This window comes from Salmo trutta, chromosome 8, assembly GCF_901001165.1.
Source record: "Salmo trutta chromosome 8, fSalTru1.1, whole genome shotgun sequence".
Classification (NCBI taxonomy): Eukaryota; Metazoa; Chordata; class Actinopteri; order Salmoniformes; family Salmonidae; genus Salmo; species Salmo trutta.
This window is the reverse complement of record NC_042964.1, coordinates 24,365,146-24,390,370: the sequence shown is the minus strand read 5'-3', so window position 1 is coordinate 24,390,370 and position 25,225 is coordinate 24,365,146. Positions and strand designations below refer to the sequence as shown.

The 25,225-nt window shown below is 41.3% G+C and overlaps 1 protein-coding gene and 1 non-coding gene across 5 annotated transcripts; both read left to right on the top strand.

Annotated features, from left to right (window-relative positions):
• Positions 1-6,148: 6,148 nt before the first annotated feature.
• Positions 6,149-6,230, top strand: trnal-aag (transfer RNA leucine (anticodon AAG)). The gene has a single exon. It is a non-coding gene; the product is annotated as a tRNA-Leu (tRNA).
• Positions 6,231-6,416: 186 nt separating this feature from the next.
• Positions 6,417-10,973, top strand: snapc2 (small nuclear RNA activating complex, polypeptide 2). Of its 4 annotated transcripts, XM_029760594.1 has the most exons (8): positions 6,417-6,507; positions 6,909-7,147; positions 7,486-7,659; positions 8,244-8,994; positions 9,617-9,705; positions 10,109-10,246; positions 10,304-10,336; positions 10,502-10,973. In XM_029760594.1, the coding sequence occupies exons 2-8, from the start codon at positions 6,917-6,919 to the stop codon at positions 10,733-10,735; spliced, it is 1,650 nt and encodes a 549-aa protein (XP_029616454.1). In that variant the 5' UTR covers positions 6,417-6,507; positions 6,909-6,916; the 3' UTR covers positions 10,736-10,973. The 4 variants fall into 4 exon arrangements, with proteins under 4 accessions (XP_029616454.1, XP_029616452.1, XP_029616453.1 ...); XM_029760592.1 differs by having other exon boundaries at positions 10,304-10,973; XM_029760593.1 differs by having other exon boundaries at positions 10,109-10,336.
• The last annotated feature ends 14,252 nt before the right edge of the window (positions 10,974-25,225 follow it).

Sequence of the window (25,225 nt, the reverse complement as noted above, 5' to 3'; positions counted from 1 at the left end):
GGGTCGTGGTGGTCTACGTGCCCTGGCATAGACGACAATCCCGCAGGTGAGACATGACTCAATTCAACACAGCAGCTAAAAATACAGGGACAAAACAGAGAATGAAGTATATGTTTACCTTTTTGAGTGCAATGTACAGTAGTAGACTCCCAACCATCTAGTCATAGAGAGGTTGTGATCATATCAAACTCCGGCATAGATGGCAAGCACGCAGGTGAGAAATACTAAAGTTCAACACAGCACTCAAAGCTCCTAGCTACATACCTGTAGCTAAATGAGTTTGTCCAGGTACTATGAATATTTTCTAGAATGTGTCCATCCTACAAATATTCATGACTATCAGTAAAATACTCATTAACTAAGTTCCCACTCTCCCCTTTCCTTCATGTCAGGGCTAAAGACATCCATAGATCCATAGTGAACCAGTGGCTGGAGGACGACTTTGAGTGGCCCAACAGGCCAACTACGAGTGGCGACTTGGTTGGTTCAAGTAGTACCACAGTCCTAACAGGTAAACTGTCTAAAGCTTGCTCTGCTATCATAGGTTGTTGCTATAATTGTGTTTTAACCCCCTGGAGTCAAATTATTTGACGAAACATTGAATTTGACTCAATGCTATTAGCCCCTAGAAATGTATTGAATAACAGATTCATACATGGAAAAACAGATAGTCAACTATTTTTTTTTAATTGAGACATAATATATATCTGAGAAACATAAGATCAGGATGTTTTTTTATTGTAACAACTTTTTTCCCCCCACTAAACTATTTCCATATACACAGTGTACAAAACATTAGGAACAGCTGCTTTTTCCATGACATAGACTGACCAGGTGAAAGCTATGATTCCCTAATTGATATCACTTTTTAAATCCACTTCAACCAGTGTTGATGAAAGGGAGGAGACAAGTTAAATACGGATTTTTAAGCCTTGAATTACATATGTGTGCCATTCAGAGGGTGAATGTGCAAGACAAAATATTTATGTGCCTTTGAACAGGGTATGGTAGTAGGTGCCAGGGTATGGTAGTAGGAGCCAGAATGTGTCAAGAACTGCAACGCTGCTGGGTTTTTCATGCTCAACTGTATTCCGTGTGTCAAGAATGGTCCACCACCCAAAAGACATCCAGTCAACTTGACACAACTGTGGGAAGCATTGAAGTCAACATGGGCCAGCATCCTGTGGAATGTTGACACCTTGTAGAGGCCATGCCCTGACCAATTGAGGCTGTTCTGAGGGCAAAAGGGGCATTCATTTTTATAAACTCGTACCGGGCTACTTTCAGACGAGTCTTATGAGGCTTGTGGGCGTCCTAGACCGACACGTACGTGTTCGTAAGAGTCTCACATTTCCAAAGAGGGATTATATATTAGTGTGTAGCCCAAACTGTTCAGACGCTACAGACAGAAGTTGGCAGAATTGAATTCAGACGAGTCTGACGTTTGCGGGGGTCGTAGAGCAAAACGGAGAACATCATCGTGTTTGTGAGAGTCTCATCTTTCCACAGAGGGGTCATAATAGTTTGTAGGACGTTCGGACGCTACAGACGCTTTTGTGAAGACGATTTTTCAGGATGTCTCATGGTCTGACAAACACAGCTGTAGCGCTGCCACCTTTCACCGCAAGTGCAGAAGGCCAACATCGGTGGACGCAGAGGGTTGAGATGCAGCACATGCAACAACAAAAAAGATATCTCTAGCTTAGACAGATTTTTATGTGTATTTCTTTTTTCAATAATGCTAATTATATCCTGTGGGGGCATGGACATCGACTCTAGTTAAAGGGATAATATGCCATTGTTATACAAAGTATTGACTTTAAAAGTGTGGCATAACACCTCCCCCTTCCCCCAAATTTTTTTTTTAAATGATCTTTATCAGTAGAGTACCTTGGCCTGGTTTAAAACATGATTCGCTTGGGGGACCATTTGTAAATATATTTTTTGTCCCCTATCATACAGAGAATGAATGACCCTAACCCACCTTATGGTGGCTGAGTGGGCTTGCAGTACGGGGCAGAGGGAGACTCCTCCACGTCTCCCTACCATGGAACACAGGCACAGGTGGGGATTCTATTCAAGCTATACTAATGCCATCTTCTGCCGTCGTGCCCCTTGAGCAAGTCACTTAAACACTTTCTCAAGGGGTTAAAAAGCAACAAAAACATGATAAATAAAATTGGGACAGTAAAGCTTACTCTTACTCTTTCTTCTCCTATAAAAGGTGTCCAGGGAGAGGTTTGAGACCATCTACCACGACTACAGTTCCTGGGGGCTGATAGGGACACCATACAAGACAGACACCTGAACCGACCTCCTCTTCAGGGCAACGTTTTGCATCGAGTGACCCTGGCAGCCAATCAAAGGTGGGTAGAAGGACAGAATGCCGCATTTAAAATGTATTATGTGCTGTATTTCTTTGTCAAAATTTGCTAAAATTTGTCTATCGCTTTTGGAATTTCTGATGCTCCCAGAATGTCTAGCTTTCATTTCGATGATTGTTAGCAACCTGGACAAAGTGAAGAGACTGTAAATGTAGGTCCAATATAATTTCTACAAACTTTTGATTTGGTTTTAGTAATTTCAATGTCGATTGACATCATTTTTCTGCGACAAAAAACCCCAAACATTTTCACATTGTATAGGCTCGCGGGCCTTGAGTTTGACAAGTGGTCTACATTGTCATTCAACCTGTTAACAAAAGCTGTAAAATATCTATGTTATACTGTGGTTGCACTTTATAAACTGGTGTGTACTTCCATGGTAAATTACTACATAAGGATAATATGGAGGAGCTAATGTTGACTTTAAAAACCTATCCCATACTCTTACATCTAGATGTTCCGCTAGCGGAACACCTGCTCCAATATCCAATGATGGGCGTGGCGCGAAATACAAATTCCTCTAAAATCCGAAAACTTCCATTTTTCAAACATATGACTATTTTACAGCATTTTAAAGAGAAGACTCTCGTTAATCTAACCACACTGTCCGATTTCAAAAAGGCTTTACAGCGAAAGCAAAACATTAGATTATGTCAGCAGAGTACCCAGCCAGAAATAATCAGACACCCATTTTTCAAGCTAGCATATAATGTCACAAAAACCCAGAAGACAGCTAAATGCAGCACTAACCTTTGATGATCTTCATCAGATGACACACCTAGGACATTATGTTATACAATACATGCATGTTTTGTTCAATCAAGTTCATATTTATATCAAAAAACAGCTTTTTACATTAGCATGTGACGTTCAGAACTAGCATACCCCCCGCAAACTTCCGGGGAATTTACTAACAATTTACTAAATTACTCACGATAAACGTTCACAAAAAGCATAACAATTATTTTAAGAATTATAGATACAGAACTCCTCTATGCACTCGATATGTCCGATTTTAAAATAGCTTTTTGGTGAAAGCACATTTTGTAATATTCTAAGTAAATAGCCCAGCCATCATGGGCTAGCTATTTAGACACCCGGCAAGTTTAGCCTTCACCAAAATCAGATTTACTATAAGAAAAATGGTCTTACCTTTCCTGTTCTTCGTCAGAATGCACTCCCAGGACTTCTACTTCAATAACAAATGTTGGTTTGGTCCCAAATAATCCATCGTTATATCCAAACAGCGGCGTTTTGTTCGTGCGTTCTAGACACTATCCGAAAGGGTAAATCAGGGTCGCGCGCATGGCGCATTTCGTGACAAAAAAATTCTAAATATTCCATTACCGTACTTCGAAGCATGTCAACCGCTGTTTAAAATCAATTTTTATGCAATTTATCTCGTAAAAAAGCGATAATATTCCGACCGGGAATCTGCGTTTCGGTAAATAGAGGGAAAAACAGAAAGGCGGTGGCGGCCAGTGCACGAGCCTAAGCCCTTTGTCCTCTGATAGACCACTTAGCAAAAGCGCTCGTATGTTTCAGCCAGGGCTTTGAATTACGTCATTCAGGTTTTTCCCGGGCTCTGAGAGCCCATTGGAGCCGTAGGAAGTGTCACGTAACAGCAGAGATCGTTTGTAATGAATAGAGATGACAAAGAAGGGCAAGAAATGGTCAGACAGGGTACTTCCTGTACAGAATCTTCTCACATTTTGGCCTGCCAAATGAGTTCTGTTATACTCACAGACACCATTCAAACAGTTTTAGAAACTTTGGAGTGTTTTCTATCCAAAGCTAATAATTATATGCATATTCTAGTTTCTGGGCAGGACTAATAATCAGATTAAATCGGGTACGTTTTTTATCCAGCCGTGAAAATACTGCCCCCTAGCCATAAGAGGTTAACCTCTACGGGATCGGTGTCCCTATACCGGGATGGTTGTTACTACGTGTGCTAATGTGACTAGAATGACATTGTAAGTAACAGCAAACTTTCCAGGACATAGACATGTCTTATATGGGCAGAAAGCTTAAATTCTTGTTAGTCTAACTGCACTGTCCAATTTACAGTATCTATTGCAGTGAAAAAATACCATGCTATTGTTTGAGGAGAGTGCACAACAACAAAAAACTTTTATCACGGCAACTGGTTTGATACATTCACCTCTGAAGGTAAATAATGTACTTACATTCAATAATTTTGCTCTGATTTGTCATCCTGAGGGACCCAGAGATAAAATGTAGCATAGTTGTGTTTGATAAAATCATGTTTTATATTCAAATGTGGGAACTGGGTTCTACAGTTTGAATCCCTGCTGTCTCTGGCTCCACACCCACCACGCCTGGCCATCTAGATGTGTGAAAGTTAGTGTATAAGCTAATGATCCACCATCTATGACATTCATTGGAGTGTGTAAACTTACATTTTGTATTACCATATCATTTTTGTATGTTCTCTATAGTTATGTTCTCTATAGTTATGTACCAATTCGGCACATTTGGGCAGACTTGATACAAAATATTGTGCAGTATTGCAACGCTTCATTGGATCAATCTGAAACGTTGCACACCATCTAGTGTCAAAATCTAAATTGCGCCTAAACTCCAATAAGATATTATGGCATTTCTCTTGCATTTCAAAGATGATTTAAAAAAATAAAAAATAAATGTTTTGTTTGTATTGTCTTTTACTAGATCTAATGTGTTATATTCTCCTACATTAATTTCACATTTCCACAAACTTCAAAGTGTTTCCTTTCAAATGGTATCAAGAATATGCATATCCTTGCTTCAGGTCCTGAACTACAGGCAGTTCGATTGGGATATATCATTTTAGGAGAAAATTTTAAAAAAGGGTCCGGTCCTAACTACAACAAGTGCATTAAATATGTTGTAATTATCAACACTTTTGTAAGTGTAGTACATAGCAGAATGTCAAATGTCTGGGTGTGAGACAGGAAAAAATAGTGCAAAACAGTGAAATCCAGACATTAAATACTTTAGAAAATAAAATAAAAAAACATTTTGAAAGCTGAAAAATGTAAGGTTATTTTAGTCTCTACTTAATGTGAAATAAACAAATCTAAATGAAAATGTTATATTGAAGATCTAACCCTGAGACACATAAAGCCCCGTATTTGCAAAATCACCCACATGCAACAGTATTTGACTTTTTGTGATCAAATAAAGGTGTGGTGAATTTATTCTGCCGCTGTGTCTTCTTATTGTCTCGGCCTTTAGGCCTATATATCACGTTAGCAAGGCATATTAATTAATTATTGAACTATTACAACACATAGGCTGTAATATGGGGGGGTGTGGGGGGGGGGGGGCTTGGCTTTCCCAGTGATTTTACCCACACACAGCTACTGCCTGGTGCACAAAGTGAGAAAAATACAGAAATGGTTTGTGGAGATTGTTGTGGAAGAACTTGACTGGCCTGCATAGAACCCTGACCTCAACTCCATCGAACACCTTTGGGATGAATTGGAATGTCGACTGGCTGCCAGGCCTAATCGCCCAACATCAGTGCCTGACCTCACTAACACTCTTGTGGCTGAATGGAAACAAGTCCCTGCAGTAATGTTCCAACATCTAGTGGAAAGCATTCCCAGAAGAGTGGAGGTTGTTATAGCAGCAAAGGTGTCCACATACATTTGGTTATGTAGTGTAAATGGTGGGAAATGTATACTGATCTTCATTAGCGAGTCAGACGAATTTAAAGAAAGGAAACATAAACTTATACAGTTCATGCTGTGTGCAACGGTAGCGTGGCCGAGCGGTCTAAGGCGCTGGATTAAGGCTCCAGTCTCTTCGGGGGCGTGGGTTCGAATCCCACCGCTGCCAATATTTGTTTATTTGTTGAAATTTTCATAAAAAAATATATTTAATATACGACTATAATCTATGATATATTTCCTTCAATGTGCAAAAGTCACTCACATCTTTACAAAATGTAGTTTGTATTTCCAAAACGCGTTTCTCGAGTGGTACATTGTTCGTACTTTTTTTAACCTGCGGCAGTCCGTAGTGTATTGATTCTTGAGCAGAAAACGTTTTGTCAAGGTTCGGTATAGAAACAGAACAGGATTCACTCTTTCTGGATAAAACTCAACATTTACAGGTGTCTAACGTTACTTGCACTTTATCACGTCGATAACAAACTATAATTTAGGGAGTGGGACAAGGATAGCTTTGTAGTTAGCAAGCTAACGTTAACTTTCGCGCGATGACGAGTTGCCCCTGCACTCTTTGTCGCGTTCCATTTTACTATATCCTTTCATCAAAGCAAATGTGTTGCTGGATAACTTGTCTCTGTCTGAACAGGGTGCCATTACGCCAAAATGGGAAAACGACTTGAGCACTTTGTATACCGCCAGACTAGCTCTGGTCCACGCGAATACGTCAGCGCGTAATGCTAAGTGAAAATCCGACGCATGCGCATGGACCAGAGCTAGCTACGATAGCTCCTGTCTAATTGTTTGTCTTTCCTCTTCCTCCATCCAACTAAACGTTGCTACCTAGCTAACACAATGAAGCCGCCCTCTCGTGCTCGAATACAACCGACGCGCTATGTGAACAAGAAGACCGAAAAGGCTGTCTCGAAGCGAAAACCAAAGTTCGCGTGCACGGGATGGAGTCGGACGGAGCAACAGGTCCTGCTGCGGTGCCTCAACAAGCAGAACAAGATGACTGGCGGGATCCACGGGGCAATAGACCTAGAGGCCCTGCACGAGAAACTTCCCAAGCAGTCCAGAGAAGAAGTAAGTTAGCTAGAAAGTGCATTTCAAATTGAGGTCACGCTCATTCATTGTGCATGTGAGAGATGTATTTCTCTCTCTCTCTCTGTGTCTGTCTGTCGACCAGAAGTCCCCACAAGAATAGTAAACAAACAAACATTTGACCAACTGGGGACATTTTGTTGGTTCCCATACGGTCAAATGCTGTTTCTAGGGGGGTTAAGGCTAGGTTTTTGGGTTAGGGGAAATAGGATTTTGAATGGGACTGAATTGTATGACCTCACAAGGTTAGCTGCGCAAGACCATATGTTCATACATAACACACCAATTAGTGTTTCTCTTCCATCCACTCTCCCTCCCAGATCCAGTCCCAGTTGGAGTCTCTGATGATGCGTGTGCTGAGAGCGGTGGTGGGCCAGGTGAAGAGGCAGAGGTCTGAGCAGAAGGCAGCCCTGAAGCCCATCCAACTGTGGGCTGAACTGGCCCATGATATGGCTGGAGCTCTGGAGGAACCCATCACCTCAGCCTTCGCTCAGGTCTGTTCAGATATATATATTACACAATACCTTGTCTTTCAAGGGAAGGGGAAAGTGTCTCAAAAGGGGCAATTATGTTAGAAAACAGTGCAAACATATGGACTACAACATCACTAGCTGGCTACCACCCGGTTACTCAACCCTGTGCCTTATAGGCTGCTGCCCTATATACATAGACATGGAATCACTGGCCACTTTAATAATGTTTACATAGTGCTTTACTAATTTCATAAATATATACTGTATTCGATTCTACTGTCAATGCCACTCTGACATGGTTCGTCTTAATGGAATTAAGAAATATATAAATATTATTTTACTTTTAGATTTGTGTGTATTTTTGTGTATTGTTAGATACTACTGCACTGTTGGAGCTAGGAACACAAGCATTTCGCTACACCCACAATAACATCTGCTAAATATGTATATATGATCAATACAATTTGATTTGACTAGGCTTAAATATTTAGATGATAGTCCTAGATGTATTCAAGATCGAAAGTTACAAACTATCCCTCTCTCTCTCTCCCTGTCCCATCTCCCCTCTATCGCTCTCTTCCCTTCCTCCTCAATCCTCTCTCCAGATGCTAGTCATCTCAGCCACAGAGCCCGGCAGCCTGACCAACTCAGACCCGCCTCGAGAAGACTACCTCCCTAAGCAACAACGCTCCAACTTCAAGACCATCCCACCTAGACCCATACCCACCCTTAAAAACCCAGCCCCCTCAGGGGTATCTAACAGCCCTATAGTGTTTAACATTGCTTCTACACCCCAACCACCACCTGCAGTCTCTGTACCAGTCTCTGGTGTTCCCACCACCCAGCCGTCCACAATGAACCCCGGTTCTGGTGCGTCCAATCAGAGAGGCAGGACCACTACACCAGCCTCTACAGTTGGAGCCCAACCCCAGCCTGGTTGCTCTAACTCCAGCATCCTCAGTCAGATTCAAGAAGGGTCTGCCGTTTCCCCTCTGCTTTCAGTACCAATGCCTGTACAGTCCCTTTCTGCCTCATCGTCTGGTCCTACTACAACACTGCAGTCCCAGTCGGTGCCACAAGGTGGCGCGCACGGGCAGACCATGTCCAATGTCCCTTCCACTCAGCTGGCAGTGATGTCCTCTCCTGCCCCTGCCGGTGTGTCAAAACAACAGCCCTCTGCTGCAGCCTCCTCTATTAGGCCTCAGCATCCCGGGGCTGGGCCAAGGAAAAGTAAACATGCGGATGAGAACACTCCTAGATACACAGGCCTGGGGAGCATTGTGGACTTTGAGAAGATCTATCGGTTCTTAAGTACGGTCCACGTGCAGAGTGAATGTTTCAGACTGACTCCTATGGGTGAGATGATAGCTCCCCTGTGGCTCAGTTGGTAGAGCATGGTGTTTGCAACGCCAGGGTTGTGGGTTCGATTCCCACGGGGGGCCAGTACGAGAAAAAAAAAATGTATGAAATGAATTGAAATGTATGCATTCACTACTGTAAGTCGCTCTGGATAAGAGCGTCTGCTAAATGACTAAAATGTAAAATAGCTATTGTTGGGGTGGGGTGTCAGTTATACACTTTTTACCTTATGACAGTCGATAATCTGGTTTCTTCTACATGTCTTACCAGGGTTGGGGTCAATTCCATTTTAAATTCCAGTCAATTCAGAAAGTTAACCAAATTCCAATTGTTCATATTCCCATTTGAAAAGCGTTGAAGATAATTGGAATTTCTGTGTAGTTCTGGAATTTACCGGGATTGAAATGGAATTGACCCCAACCCTGCTTGTTATACAACCAACTGCTTGTAAAGATGCATTTGGGTCAAGAGGATAACACATTAGAGCACTAGGCTATTTCCAATGTGGTCAACATGCTCTGTCACATTCATATGTTGCAAAAAAATTGGCCAGTCTGTCCCATTTCCTCATCATAATCTTCTTCTTGTTCCTGTTCTTCTTTGACTTCTTTTTCCCCAGAAAGTGCTATAATACTGGACCTGCTGATGTCTCTGCCTGAAGAGCTCCCCCACCTGGACTGTGCCAGACTGCAGCACCACCTGCTCCAGGTACTGTACACTCAACTACAGATCTAAGATCAGATTGCCCAGCTGATCTAGGATCAGTTTAGCTTTTTAATTCATAATGAATAACACCTGGGACTTTATCCACAAAGTATTAGTGCAGATCTAGGATCAGTTTTGCTTTTTAATTTTGCAAGGAATAAGAGTTGGGACCTGATCCTAGATCAGCACTCCAACTCTGAGACCCTTTGTGAGTACGGGCCCAGGCCTAGAATTGCGGATGGGTCATAGATCTCCACCTCACTCATTTCTGTGTGAGGGAGTTGGCCCTTTTGCTAGTCAGACCTCTCCACCATCTTACGTTTTCTCTTTTTAATATATTCTTTCCACCATGTCTCCCTTTTGAGATATATTTGACAACATTACTCTGTTTTCTTCTCACTCTTAGGTCCATGAACGGTTCTCAGCCCCGGTTCCCAAGGTGTCCCAGGAGGGCACCGGTACTGGGAGGCCCTGGTCCTCGGCGGCGGGAGGAGAAGGAACGAAAGCTGGAGACCAAAGAAGACAAGATGGAGGAACAGATGGAGGCGCAATACTTGTTGCTGTGACAACGCCAACAAGTCTAGATGCTGGTGACAAGGTGGGCGCCCCACTTCAAATACAACAGGAGAGTCAGGTAGGAGGAGGAGATGGGGCTATTAGTGGAATCCAAGATGGTCGGGGAAGTGATGGGATGGAATGCACCTCAACCAATCAGTGTGTGGCTGCAACGGTGGTGCCTGTCAACCTAGTCGCTGGGTGTTCCAATTCTGTTGCTAAGGATGGGGCTGTGCCGTTGCAGGGGAGTACAGAGGAAAGAGCGGGAACTGAGACTTTTGCGCCTTCACAGGACAATGGACAAGCCCAGGGACAAACGCCCTCGACCAATGACGCGTCAGCAAAGTCAGGGACGGCTACGCAAAGAAAACCTGACTGGGAGAAGGCGGGACTCTGTCCCCTTAACCCCTTCATGGTGCCTTTGAAACTGTTGGCACGGCAACAGATCCAGTCGGTTGAAGAGGTGGTGTTACAGTAGCCTCCATTTTGTTTATATTTTGAGACGAAAAAACGAAATAGCTGACAACTTGAGGATTTCATAGAATGTTCTAAAGCCTTGTATTAGTACAGCAGTACTTAAGTTATTTAATCAGAAATGTCTCACTTTAACCTTCATTCATGGTTCATTTGGTTGTGGTTTGTCACTTTTTGGTTGCTTTGATGTTATGCCGTTTACAAAAATGAGTCAGGAAATAAATCTTTGCTTTTATTCCATATTTCAGATATTTTGAGTGTTCAATATCTGTTCTCTGTATACAGACACGCTGTTAGGCGATGTTATTATATATATATATATATATATATATATATATATATATATATATATATATATATATATATATGTATGTGTGTGTATATATATATGTATATATATATATATATATATATATATATATATATATATATATATATATATATATATATATATATGTATATGTATGTATGTGTGTGTATATATATATGTATATATATATATATATATATATATATGTGTGTATATATATATATATATATATGTATGTATATATATATGTGTATATATATATATATATGTATGTATGTATGTATATGTGTGTATGTATGTGATATTACAACATTATTCATTAGCTTTAGTACCAACGTTAAAAATGAGTAATGCTAATTGTCAAACTGGCATAAGTTGCATCATATCATTGGTCAAACAGTTTTTGCATTTTCCCCTATAACCTTCCTTCAGTCTTCGCTCCCAAAGAGGAGACTGTCCAATACAGATCTTGTTTCAGTCTTTTTTCCAGTGGTCGATGAAACACTGATTTAAAAGATCATCCACTACATCTCAAAGTGACTTTATCTCCGGTCTGCTGATCATAAACTGTCAGGGAATATAAAAAAAAGGTATTTAAAAAAAAAGAGTAAAATTAATGGAAACGACGTATATATTAGATATGCATAAGCCATTTGATACTTTTTTTTTTACACAAAATACAGTCATCTCTAAGTATTGTGTCATTACCACCAAGACAAGCAAATTACATGATAATAACCTTCTTTCAACATTTTGTGTACTTGGTTCCCATGGATATGAATAGTGACAGCGGATGTCATGGAGGTGAATTCCAATTTAGATGCCAGGAAATTATAGAAAATAAAGGTAAATAGGACTTTTTACGTCATCACCAAATAGGCTATAATTTCATCAAATTATGTTAGATTTTTGAAATAATGTTTTAATTATGTGTATTTAGGATACATTGTATGCTAGCTGTTCAACTGGAGTTGACCAAATACTGTAAAAATGTAATTCCCACCACACGTCATTACCACCAGATAATGAACTGTGATGGGAAGGACAGAATGTGGTGGCAATGAGTTCATACATTTTACTTAACTTAAGACCTGAAAAGACAAACAAATTACATACATGATTATGGTTAAGTCGAAATTAATACATGTATTAGGCTAGGATGATTGAGTGATTTTGATGTCTATTTATGTGACTTACTATGGTTATTACTGAATTGAATTATTTATTAAAAATGTTTCTATTAGATGCCCTCTAAATCAACCAAGGAGAGGACAAGGACATACGCTATATATACATAAGTATGTGGACACGCCTTCAAATAAGTGCCACTGGAAGCAATGTCAGCAAAATAACTGTTTGTCGGGAGCTTCATGAAATAGGTTTCCATGGACATGCAACCGCACACAAGCATAAAATCACCATGCACAATCACACTTCACCATCTGGCAGTCCGATGGACGAATCTGGGTTTGGCGGATGCCAGGAGAACGCTACCTGCCCCAATGCAGAGTGTCAACTGTAAAGTTTGGTGGAGGAGGAATAATAGTCTGAGGATGTTTTTCATGCTTTGGACTAGGCCCCTTAGTTGCAGTGAAGGGAAATCTTAACACTACAGCATGCAATGACATTCTAGATGATTCTGTGCTTCCAACTTTGTGGCAACAGTTTTGGGGAAGGCCCTTCCTGTTTCAGCATGACAATGCCCCCATGCATAAAGCGAGGTGCATACAGAAATGGTTTGTTGAGATCGGTGTGGAAGAAAATGACTGGCCTGCACAGAGCCCTGACCTCAACCCCATCGAACACCTTTGGGTGAATTGAAACGAATGGTCTGTTCTATATCTTCAATAAAATGAAACGCGTACAACTGTGACATTAAAATGTTAAACGTTATTTTTTGTCAGTTGTTTTATATGAAATGTCATTTCCACCACACTCTGTCATTACCACAATGCTAAGTCATTACCATCACAGCAAATATTTTAGAGGCAAAGGTGTATTAAATTACAATTGATATTGATGATTTTTCCCATATGTGAACCTTATGCTGTATGCTTGTTCTTAAGATAATTTCTAAAGTAATGTAAAATTTTAAGATATTGATGTGGTAAATACATGTTTCTGGGTATCATCAAGGCATATATGGACATTTAGACATGACAATGATGAATACATATAATTAAGAAGAAACAACATTCACGTGAAATGGTATATGAAATACCTTAGGCACAATTTCTGAAATTTCTTTTTCAACTAAAATACCACATTTTATGATGCTGTGGTTATGACATTTCCCCTTGGGTATTTGGGGAAACCGATAAAAATCTTAAATAGTATGGTCTCAGCCACTATTAAATATTTTTTCCAGACAGAGTGAAGAAAATATTCAGAGAGATAAAAAGCAGTTTCAAGAGGTTTCATTTTCCAAACCCTTTTACATCCAAAAGTGCCTGTATTTGCAAAATCAACCACATACAGTAACAGACAGTCACATGACCTACAGCATGGTCATGCAAGTTAATGTTTCCCAACATTTTCGGACCGCTAAACAACTATTGATTTAGAACCAAAGAGAGTTACAGCAAGTCGCAAAGAAAACAGGAGCTGCCTCCACTATTCCAGCACCATTTCAACTTCAACATCATCAAATCTTAACAAAGGGCTGCAATTAGTTTCAGAATGGGTGGCAAGGAATTCAAGGAATTCATTCTAAATATTTCAAAAACTAAAGCATTGTATTTGGGACAAATCATTCACTAAACCCTAAACCTCGACTAAATATTGTAATGAATAGGCCCTAATGTGGAAATTGAGCAAGTTGAGGTGACTAAACTGCTTGGAGTAACCCTGGATTGTAAACTGTCATGGTCAAAACATATTGATACAACAGTAGCTAAGATAGGAAGAAATCTGTCCATAATAAAGAGCTGCCCTGCTTTTTTAACAGCTCTATCAACAAGGCAGGTCCTACAGGCCCTAGTTTTGTCGCACCTGGACTACTGTTCAGTCGTGTGGTCAGGTGCCTCCAAAGAGGGACTTGGGAAAATTGCAATTGGCTCAGAACAGGGCAGCACAGCTGGCTCTCGGATGTACACAGAGAGCTAACATTAATAATATGCATGTCAATCTCTCCTGGCTCAAAGTGGAGGACAGATGGACTTCATCACTACTTGTATTTGTGAGAGGTATTGACATGTTGAACGCACCGAGCTGTCTGTTTGAACTACTGGCACACAGCTCGGACACACATGCATACCCCACAAGACATGCCACCGGAGGTCTCTTCACAGTCCCCAAGTCCAAAACAGACTATGGAAGGCACACAGAACTACATAGAGCCATGACTATTTGGAACTCCATTCCACATCAAGTAACTCATGCAAGCAGTAAAATTTGATTTAAATACCAGATCAAAATAGAATTTATGGAACAATGGGGGCTTTGAAGTGACACACACACAGGCACTGACACCTGCATACACACACATGCTATACACACACATACACATATATTTTGTGTTGTAGATATGTGGTAGTGGAGTAGAGAGAGTCCTGAGGGCACACACTTGGTGTATTGTGAAATCTGTTGTAAATGTGCTTTGAAATCTGTTGTGAATGTGTTGTAATGTTTTTTTAAATTGTATAACTGCCTTCATTTTGCTGGAAGAGTAGCTGCTGCCTTGGCAGCAACTAATGGGGATCCATAATAAATGCAAAATCATCTCTGCTTAGTCTAATGCAGTGACAACTAAAAGATACCAAAAACGATTTAGTCCAATCAACGTAAGCTAAATATGATGTGGCTGTCCATGGTTCTGATTTCTGTGTGTGCCTGTCAGTGTGTGTGTGTGTGTGCACGCTCATGCAAGTAGAAAAACGTTTCTCTACTTGTAGAGAAACAACAATGCCATCCTCCTCTCTTTCATGTTGACGAAACTTTCATACAGTACACACTTTTATTTTTTGTTGTCCTAGGCTATCTGGCTAAAGTGCTTGCTCGCTAGCCTAATTTCCATTCATGGGCAAAGTTAGCTAGTTAACATTAGCCTTCTAACATCTAGCTACATATTGAACTTCCATCCTCTCAGGCCAGGGGCACAACAATGTATGAATTAATGGTTGGATCAGAATTGCCGTTATAATCATTGGTCAGTACGGAGAATTAAGTAAAACAAAAAGGCCATATCTCTATCTCCATCCATGGCTAATTTAGGAAAGGGCCCATTTTAGCTAGGTAGCTAGCTAGCCACCGGATGACAACAATACAACCAGATGCAACAATTCAAGTTTTTCTGTCAGTGATGAATGCTCTGAATGGAATTTGATAGGAGTGATGCTAGAATCAAAGCTGGCTTCCCTTGAGACTTTTTTTGGTGCACCAGGACCATTCACAGTTGAGCTCGCTCAGTTCAGCTCAATGCTGATTGGCTAATTGTTATACTTTTTTATCAAGGGAGGCCAAATGCTCGCTGGCTTCCCTTGCCTTCAATGTTATGTGCGGCAACAATGTCATACTCGTTTGGACCAGACAGCCACGGATAGATGGCCTACATGTAGAGAGACAGATGGGCGCTGTTTTGCTCGCTCAGATGCTTTCTCCTCTGAGATACATTCAGCCTCTTGCGAATTGAAGGAAAATGATGAAACAGAGAGACAAAATCTAAATTGTTTTATGTTTTTTTTTTTTGGGGGGGCCTTGCTTCCCTTGGCAGCCATGAATACACGCCACTGGCACGGGGGCATTGTCATGCTGAAACAGGAAAGGGCCTTCCCAAACAGTTGCCACAAAGTTGGAAGCACAGAATCAAGCACAAAATCAGCACCCCTCCAGCCGACGTTTGGCCTTGCACATGATGATCTTAGGCTTGTGTGCGGCTGTTCAGCCTTCATGAACTTCCCAACAAACAGTTATTGTGCTGATGTTGCTTCTAGAGAGGACAGATGATTTTTGCGTGCTACGCGCTTTAGCACTCAGCGGTTTCATTCTGTGAGCTTGTGTGGCCTACCAGTTCATGGCTGAGCTGTTGTTGCTCCTAGACATTTCCACTTCACAATAACAAACACTTACAGTTGACCAGGGCAGCTTTAGCAGGGCAGAAATTTGATGAACTGACTTGTTGGAAAAATGGCATCCTATGACGGTGCCACGTTAAAAGTCACTGAGGTCTTCAGTAAGGTCATTCTACTGCCAATGTTAGGCTTTGGAGATTGCATGGCTGTGTGCGCAATTTTATACACCTGTCAGGAACAGGTGTGGCTGCAATAGCAGAATCCACTGATTTGAAGGTGTGTCCACATACACATACACACCCTATTGTAAACTAGTGGTTAGTGCGTTGGGCCAGTAACCAAAAGGTTGCTGGATTGAATCCCCGAGCTGACAAGGTAAAAATCTGTTGTTCTGCCCCTGAGCAAGGCAAAGCACCCACTTTTCCACAGGGGCTGAAGATGTGGATGTTGATTATGGAAGCGTTGATTCAGAGCGTTGGTGCAACAGCCATATACAATAGTACCCCCTACTGGTTGTAGAGTGCAATAACTATTACACTTGGACAAGGTCATCTTTTTTTATTTAACCAGGCAAGTCAGTTAAGAACAAATTCTTATTTACAATGACAGCCTAGGAACAGTGGGTTAACTGCATTGTTCAGAAGTAGAACGACAGATTTTTACCTTGTCAGCTAAGGTATTCAATCTAGTGATCTTTGGTTACTGGCCCAACGCTCTAACCACTATGCTACCTGCCGCCCCACTTGGACAACTTGATGATGTCCAAGTGTATCTCTTATTGCCCAAACAAAAACGATGTCAACTAACAACACAACAACTCCGGATTAGGAAAACAAGATCGTTTTATCTGCAGCACGAACAGATAATATGATACTGATGTAGTAGTTGTGATCAAATATTTGTGACACAACAACTTTGTATTACAATTAGGATAAACATAATGCTTTCTCTGCAGCCTGAGCCTACGATAGTGCACAATGATGTAGCCTAGTTGGGATTTGTGTCATTGTCACTCAGTCGTGACTGTCTCAACGTCTCTCTATCTGCACAGCTACAGCAGATAGTGGTGAATTGCTGCTGTAATGGAGAGATAAGGGCGTTTTAATCCTGAAGCCTATCTTATCCGGGAGTCTTATAGACTGCCTGTTATGATAAGCACAGTTATAATTAAATAGCTAACCCTTTCTTCTTTTCCTCCTCACTACTACTCTCTCTCTCTCTCTCTCACTCTCACTCTCACTCTCTCTCACCACCACCCGCGTTTATATTTAGCCCACACACCCTCCCTACTGTGTATCCAAAATAACTTCAATGACACACATTAGGGCACTGAAGCCTCTCCTTTCAGGCCAGAGAGTCCTGTCGAGAATGTAAAAGCAAATATGTTACAGACATGGTAAGAAACACATTGATAACGAGATTCCCTTTGTAAATAACATACGTTACGTGTGAACGACTAGGTCGTATGGAATGACAAAAAGAAGTATATATTGTCAAGAAGTAATGGATGTGATGGAGAGAATGATAGAGGGGAGAGATGAAAAGAGAGAAAGAGAGAGAGGGGGGGAGATTGAGAGGTTCACAGTTTTAATTTGGACAGGATTATATTTTCAGTGCGTTGCTCCTCGAGTTTAAGATTGACCTCAACAGGGTCAAGGTTCGGGGTCAGAGGTCAGTGGTGACAGCTGAAGAAGAAGAAACAGGATATCTCAGGGAAGATAAATGTGTCACAACATCATATCAGGCTGTGTCCCAACTGGCACCCTATTCCCTATATAGTACACTACATTTGACCAGGGCGGTGACATGACTGAACAAGGTGTAGCCTAAACAAACAGTTAAAGGCCAGGTCCGCAAGTAGCCTACTTTTAGAACGGCCCATGAATGTATGATAGAAAGAAAAAAATGTAGTGATGGTATTATGGGTCAATATCGTTTGAATGATAAGGGCTATAATCTAGCTGTTTTCTCTGAGGAAAAAAAGATGGAGACTACGTTGGCTACAGAACCTGGCTATGAAATGCAGTGGTGACAGTGGGAGGGTTGAGCGAGACTACAAATTCAAAGACAGCCTGCTTTTCTATGCTCAAGGGAGAGAAAAACTTAGTTAAGCTGTTGTTTTACTATTAAACTCAATGCTGTATTGTTTAAAATGTTGTAAAGCAGCTTGTGACTCTTAACTGGCTGGTGATGACTGGTTAGCTACAAGGGAAGCAAGAGAGTCGCCTGCGCGATTTGTATAATCGGAGGTGGAGCCTGAGCAGGAGCGGAGCCTGTCTGCCTGCCTGCCCACACTCCTTGTTTGCTCCCCAGCAGCTCACCAGCTTATGTAGGCTGGCTGTGTGTGCTGGCGTGTCCTTCCCACTGCTGAACAGATATTAATTGTGCTTATCACTGAAAAGCTCTAAATCGCTCCAAAATCTCTTGTCCAGTCCACTTAGTAGTCAGATTTTAGTCAGAGAGATAATTTTGTCTCATGTCGTTTTAGTCAACTGAAATGAAAAATCATTTTTGTTTACTTATAGTCTCATCAATTGAGACTGAAAAATAGGTGTTTGATGAATATTTTAGTCACTAATTTGGGTTAGGGTTAAGATTAGGGTTAGGATTGAAATCAGATTTTAAGAAGATACATTTTAGAAATAGGCAGGGTTTAACCATTTGTGGCTGTGGTAACTAGTGATGACCTTGAGCCACTGCTGCATGAAGATTCTACAGATGTAGGATCTAAATTTGATCACCATGTTGCAGGATAACTTTCCTACAATGCATGAAATGTTAAACTTGCATTGTTTTTTAGGTTTAAAAAAGCTTCTGAATTTTGTAATTTCCACTTTGAAATTTCAAACTTGATTTTCCCTTACAAAAATGTATCAACCCCCACAAAAAAATGTCCAATAATCCACATAATAATAAACATTTTGTGTTGCTGCAGGATTATTTTCCTGCCGTAGCAAACTGGCTCAAATTAAGATCTTACATATGCATATACAGTTCCCCCAAACAGTCCCCCACGTAGGTTGGTGTCATAATTTATTCATTTGGATTTATTCAATGGGAGGGGAGTTATTTTAAAGTGAGGAAATGGAATTTGCTGAATTTAAAATAAAACACTTCATGGGGTGAAGAGGAAGCATTAAGATTTCACTTAACTGGAACTAAGGAGCTAGCCCGAACCTTGAAAAACAACCCCAGAACATTATTCCGCCTACACCAAACTTTACAGTTGGCACTATACATTGGGACAGGTAGCTTTTTCCTGGCATCCGCCAAACCCAGATTTGTCCGTCGGACTGGCAGATGGTGAAGCGTGATTCATCACTCCAGAGAACGTGTTTCCACTGTTCCAAAGTCCAATGGCGGCGAGCTTTACACCCCTCCAGCCAACGGATGGTGATCTTAGGCTTGTGTGGCTGCTCAGCCATGACAAACTGACTTGTTGGAAAGGTGGCATCATATGGCGGTGCCACAGTGCCACAGTGCCACACACACACACACACACACACACACACACACACACACACACACACACACACACACACACACACACACACACACACACACACACACACACACACACACACACACACACACACACACACACACACACACACAACACACACACACACAAACACACACACACACACACACACAATCACAAACACGCACATATTGGTTTGATGATCTGAGCAGCACTTTGGTTACAAAGGTTCACTCTGTACTACTTCGGTTAGATAGGCCTAACTGCTCATCCCAATTGACTCTGACAGCCTATTGGGTAGCCTACAGATATAGGATTTCAATTTTAGACCGTTTACTACAGCAGGAAAATAATCCTGCAGAAACACAACATATTATTATGTGGATTATAATTAATGGACATTTATGTAGGGGTTTATAGAGAGAGGTAACATCGAAGTGGAAATTACAAACTTCAAATACACTGCACGTTTTATATTTCCTGCATTGCAGGAAAGTTCTCCTGCAACAGGGTGATCAAATTAAGATCCTACATCTCTAGATTAACAGCCACACTGGTGGAGGCTATGGGTGGATAGGGTACTCATTTAATCTGTTTGATCACTTCATAGTCCAGTGGTCACCAACTCTTGCCCAGGACTAAAGGGTGATTGTTTAGTTCCAGACAGATTGTGATAGAACACACTCGACTTGTTCTATTAATGCTGGCATGGACTAAAAGCCTGCACTGCCTTGACCAGGATCAGGGTTGGTAACTAGGCTACTGCTATATCCCACTCCACTGATAAAAGCATAAATCTGTATCTATCACATATGGTGTCATTAGAGACAAAATATGGGACAATATTCAGTTACTTATACTGTGACTGTGAACGACCAAGACTGACCGACCCCCTTTCCCATTCCCCATTTCAATCAAAACCTCACTTTAATCTTGTCTAACTAGAACATGCTGTATTTTAGGGACAGCAGAAACGAGATGACTTCCCCAAAGCTCAGAAGATAAAAGAGATTTCTGGCCCTGTGCATCCCAAATGGCACCCTACTACCTATATAGTGCACCACTTCTGACTAGAGCTCTATGGGTCCCGGTCAAATATAGTGCACATTTGGAGCGCTACCTGGGATAACTGCTGCAGTCTGCTTTCATATGATACCCTCCCTCACTGTGACAGCTGTTATCCCCACTACTTCCAAGACGAGTCGCTCTTATCCGCCCTGTAACAATGGTTAATGTAATAACACTGGCTAATGTAATAACTTTTCGAAATGTTATAACTTTTAGATTTTTTATGTAATAAAGCCGGTTAATGTAATAACTTGGCAGATAACGCAATAAAATGTTGAAAGGGTAACATAATATTGTTTTCCACTTAAAGGGATAGTTCACCCAAATGACAAAATGCATATTGGTTTCCTTACGCTGTAAGCAGTCTATGGACAAGGTATGACAGCAATCGATGCTTTGGTTTAGTTTCCCTGGCACGGTTTCCACATGCACATTTTTAGCATTTGTGGCACAAATCCCATACTAGTCATGGGACCGATTTTAGCATTTTACTCGCATCATGTTCAAAACATCTATAAGTGACTTTGTTGAGCTTCACAGTCCATTTTAGATACTTTCTGATGATTTGGACATGATGTGGACTAACCCTCTTAGTTGTTAGTCTGTTGTTTCTCATTCTGAGCATTTGAATACATTAACACTTTTTTATTGATTTTCAGTTTGCCTTAGATTACATTCAGTCTCTCTGTGTAGGAGAGCAACGGTAGCTTCCATGTTCCTCAGTTCTTCCACCTGACGCTCCGCAGCTGTCAGTCTGGCTTCCGTGGCTCCTAATTCCATCAGAAGGTTACACATGTCTGGCTGGCAGCTACTGTTTGTCTTGGCTAGGGCCGGACTCTCTTGTACTTGGTTCTGTCGTGACATGACTTTCATTAATGTGATGACTGTTATTTATTGAATCAACTAACTATGTTTAACTGTTGCTCGATTAAATTAATCATGTAACAATTAACTCATTAGGATTTGGGGCACCACGGAAGAAGTTGTTTAACGAGTTACCATCTCCTGAATTAAACACTAGATGATATATACATAAGATATATCGATAACAGTCATTTATTAGTCATTACCTCATATCAGTCTCATTCTGAACATAGCAGACCTCTTGAATCTGCAAGAACCCCATTCTTTTCTGATTATTCAGTTCTGCACAAATTGATTGAATTATGTATTTAATAACTAACTAAACATGAGACAAAAGTCCCTAGTGGACTGAGAAGATATGATGGCTTATTACGCAGAGATGGAGAAGGGGGTGGGAAAAATAGAGAGATAGGGAAAAAGGGACATTTATCATATATTTGGAAACTACGCTCACAGTAACCATATATCTTGCACATGAGCTGCCGCCCGTTTGTGTAAGAAACGCATTGTATTTACGTGTAGATGTCTTTGTTCATCGGCTCTCTGTTGAAACCAATCAATCCTTCTATGGGGAATGGCTCAATGGGTGTAAGGCTCTGGTTGTCCACTAGAGGTCACAATGTCCTTCTTCTTAGTTGTCCTGTCTCCAATGATTGTTTCCTCACAGCAGCTACTTAGCTGTACAAGTGACTGTCTGAGGTGAGCTTCTCGCCTCTTTTCTTCCTCGGGTAAATAGTCAAAGTTCCAAATCACTTTTAACATGCAGCTGCAGACTGGCGTTGTTTCTGGTCTGGAAAGTTTCTTCTTCACCTCATGTAGAGATTGAGAGTTCAGAGTTTCCAACCATTTCAACATGTGGACAACGGTTTCCCGTCTTCTGGCATAAAGGAATTATTCAGGGTTCAGCTCCCGACCACTTTACAGGCCAGCAGCAATCCAGCAATGTTTTGGACTCACCATTTTCAGCCATGTAGCCACCGCCCCACACTTTCTGGTCTGAATATGTTAATTCTTAATGAGTCCTTTTAAGCACCGGAAAAGGGTGGTTCCACCACACTGACACGCTCTTCTGACCTCATTCGGGACAGGCTTAGTTAATGTGCAAAGGGCATGAAAAACCATTATATCATTAGAAAATAAAATAAAAAATACAAAAATAGTTTCATCATTCTTCATATTACATAGACAATGTATTGGATGGAAACTTGACATAAACATTTAGTTTACTTTTGAGTTACAGTATTTTCATTATACATTTTTTAATGACATCACAAAATGATAAATAATATGACATGATTATTCTACATCTCCCCACTGACCATTTCCCAAATTCTTTATGTTGGAATTATTGTTCCATTATCCACAGTTTTTGGGTGGGCAACAGTCTTCTTGAAACAAAGGCATTCCTTTGGTTGATACTGAAGAGCAGAAGCCTAATTTATGGCAGATTGTTAAGGTGTCAACCCCCCCCCCCTTCTTCTGTGCGTGAGAGGGGGTCTGGCTATTGTCAGACATTTTCTAAGCTAATTTGATGATTCTGCATGTTGCATCCCATCATAAAAACAATCACGGGATGTCCTGGTTGTGGATCATCGTTGCTGTCCCCCTCTGGTGGTTTACCCTGGTAGGATTTCTGCAAGCTGCAGACCACCACGAGAATGGCCAGGGGATGTCTTGGTTGTGGATCGCTGTTCCGGACCCATCATCCGGTTGTCCAGGTTGGTAGATCTAGGCAGTAACTCAGGCAGATGTTAACAACGCACACCACTTATGAAATAAATCATTACATTTCTTCCCCAAATGAATGGCGTTATGGCACTAACTGTTGGCTGTATGGGGAACTTGTTGGTGACTCTATCACTTCCTAAGTGTCAAAGGAAATGGAACAAAAATGAACAAAAACACAAACAAAAGATATACAAAATATAGTTACCACACCTAATTATCTAATTGAACAGGAACAACTCAATACCACACTTAATCATCGAATTGAACTGTATTCTACGGTCTTGGCTAAGTTACTTTATCATGGCATTGTATCTAATGTAATATCTAGGGCATTCTTACTTAGCGGTGTGTTGCTTAGGGCACTATCCTAAGTGAATAACTACATAATAAGTCTACAGCTCTAAGGCACTAGCTCTGGACTGTCTACAGGGATGACTTATGGACCTCTGGGGAGAAACTGGTGATTAATGTGGCTGTAGAGTAAAAGGCCTCAGTGTAAATTTCCATGTTTACCAAGGCTGGTAATTCACTTGGACCCTTAAGTGATCCTAGCATAAGTCCTCATTAAATATTCCATTGTACATGTGCGTTTATGCTTACACAAGCGCACATGCCAAGGAAAAGAAAACCAAGTATCCTGGTAGGCTGCAACCTGTTCAGAATGAGTGTGACTTCATCAGATAATTTCCATGTCAATGACTGGAGGTCAGTAAGAATCGGTGCCGACCTCAAACCATATGCAAAGGGGACCTGTAGTGGTTTTACTTCAAGTCAATGTGTCTTACACCATTGTAGTGGCGATAGGTATGAAGGAGTCTATTTCATAGCTATGTTATCCACGGAGGAGCTAACCTCGCGACGGAAGTACTCTATAAGCACTGAACCAGTCGTACGCGGTGTGATCATGGTAGTGGTGTGATCATGGTTCATGACTTCTAATAACTTTCCTCCTGAATGGAGGGTTCTGTTTACAGTGGTTCTTCCTTAAAAGTTGAGCTTATGCCGTGACCGTTTGTGGTAGATGGTGGCAGATTGTGGTAAATTGCGTAATTCTGACAACAATGGCTGACACTTAAATAAGGTGCCATAGAATTCTGCGGCACCCCGTAAGCTGTGCTGCAGTATGCTGGAACTTTTAAAGAAGAACCACTGTATTAGTGGCATGTGTGTTAACCATGGTCAGAAGATTCCCTTCCCCGTGTTGCAATCTGAGTGACTACTCCTGTGTCACTGTTATCAATGGCAATTCAAATTGTTAGGTCTCTAACCTTCTTACTGATTGTGGCTGGACTGACTGTTTCTGGCATTGGTACTAGTACCCAAGGGGACCAGCTACCCTACCAATTCCTTCCAAAATGTTATCCTACTGGAAAACATGATTAGAGCATTTTACTAGTTGCATTGTAGTTGAGACTACACATGGCAAGAAATGATTAATGTTACCATTTGCTTTTGGAGGTGGAAAGTCCACTGGACTTCTTTTACAATTAGTGTCGTACACCTCAGTGATATCTCAGATGAATTCTAAGGTTATCCCCGTCGAGGGGCTTATCCGCTCCTCACTGTTCTCGTGGGGAAGTTTACAACTAGATTTGTTTCCTGCTCGGGCGGCTTCATACAGTGTTGCACGTAGTCTCAACCCCCACCCCAACGGCCTCGAGGAGACTCATTATGGGTCTGGGCTATTCCCCCTTTGTGTCTCGGGACCCCCCCACCAGCGTGTGTCCGAGGCACAAACGAAAAGGTCGGACCCTTTGTACGAGTTGTCAGCAGCCGTGTTGTTATTAGATTGGCTGTATCCTTTCAACCAAATCTCCAGGTTTTTATGCTTCAAAATTCTCAGTGGCTGTTGTGGCCTGCCAGTCACCACAGCATCCACATGTGGCAACCGTTCCAGTACCTGCGAACTGGGACGAGGATCTCTCACCAGTGGGAGTCATCTGGTTAGTTGCGGGACTGACACCGGTAGTGTCATTGTAAGGGGTTTCAGTCCTCTTCAAAGTGGAAAATGTATCAACGGAAGCAGAGTCCACT

Excerpts from the sequence above, each read along its gene's own strand:
- snapc2 (XM_029760591.1), top strand. The coding sequence starts at position 6,917 with ATGAAGCCGCCCTCTCGTGCTCGAATACAACCGACGCGCTATGTGAAC. Across the intron at positions 7,660-8,243 it reads TCACCTCAGCCTTCGCTCAG|ATGCTAGTCATCTCAGCCAC; the intron begins GTCTGTTCAGAT and ends TCCTCTCTCCAG. Across the intron at positions 9,706-10,108 it reads TGCAGCACCACCTGCTCCAG|GTCCATGAACGGTTCTCAGC; the intron begins GTACTGTACACT and ends TCTCACTCTTAG.